This window comes from Nanorana parkeri, unplaced genomic scaffold (assembly GCF_000935625.1).
Source record: "Nanorana parkeri isolate BGI_ZX_2015 unplaced genomic scaffold, ASM93562v1 scaffold3758, whole genome shotgun sequence".
NCBI classification, from domain to species: Eukaryota; Metazoa; Chordata; class Amphibia; order Anura; family Dicroglossidae; genus Nanorana; species Nanorana parkeri.
In genome coordinates, this window is record NW_017310026.1 from 1 (window position 1) to 795 (window position 795).

A 795-nucleotide genomic window follows, 5' to 3' on the forward strand; every position below is an offset into this window, starting at 1 on the left:
GAGGGGGGGAGATGCAGGAGGCATTGCTGTGTGTGGAGAGGGGGGAGGGGAAGATGCAGGAGGCATTGCTGGATGTGGAGAGGAGAGAGGGGGAGGAGCTTCTCTAGGAGCAGATCTCATGCGGCGCGTTCATTCTGTTGTCACACCTCAGAGCACCTTATTGCATTTAGAGGAAAGGATTTTCCATGCTGACATTACACGGACATCACATGACCAATAACCATCTGATCTCACCGCAGTGTCTGTCCAGCTGCCTTAATAACTGAAATAAGAACTGTCTGCATTCCCCACATCAATCATATGCCCACTTCCCTCCATTATTCTACAGGACGGGCTTTCAATGGATTCACAGACAGTTGTTATTTCAGGCTCCTTGTAGAAACACGCACACTGCTGCACCCGATCCCGTATGTGATATTGCCGTGAGACAACACACACAGTTCTTATTTCAGGCTCCTTGATGAGCTCGCGAAGCTCCTCCACCCACAGCCGCCCTTCCAGCGCCCCGGAGAGCGCGACGTCCCTGCCGCCGTGTACGGGATCCGATCCGTCTCCGTTCTGCGTCCAGCCAGCCGCCGGCGCCATTCCGGCCGGACACAGCCAGGAATTCCTCATCAAGTTCTCACCTGTGGAAGTCGGGGAGTCTGAGGGTCACCTGATCTGCAGGTGAGGGCGTGGTCTGTAGACCGGGACGGTGCAAGGAGTTTTACCTACACGGGCCAAAGAGCATTTTTGTGCCCCTCCCCCCCTCCCCCACACTTTTTACATTTTTTTTATTTTACATATTTATCTGAT

At 53.6% G+C, this 795-nt stretch overlaps 1 protein-coding gene across 1 annotated transcript in view; it reads left to right on the forward strand.

The window, feature by feature from the left end:
• Positions 1 to 452: 452 nt before the first annotated feature.
• The window catches only part of LOC108803460 (hydrocephalus-inducing protein homolog), a gene marked incomplete at its 5' end in the record, with an annotated part of 21,116 nt that continues 20,773 nt past the window's right edge, over positions 453 to 795 (forward strand). The window contains one exon of the mRNA XM_018575298.1: positions 453 to 666. Coding sequence (XP_018430800.1) covers positions 453 to 666 — 214 coding nt within the window. The remainder of the gene's footprint in view (positions 667 to 795) is intronic.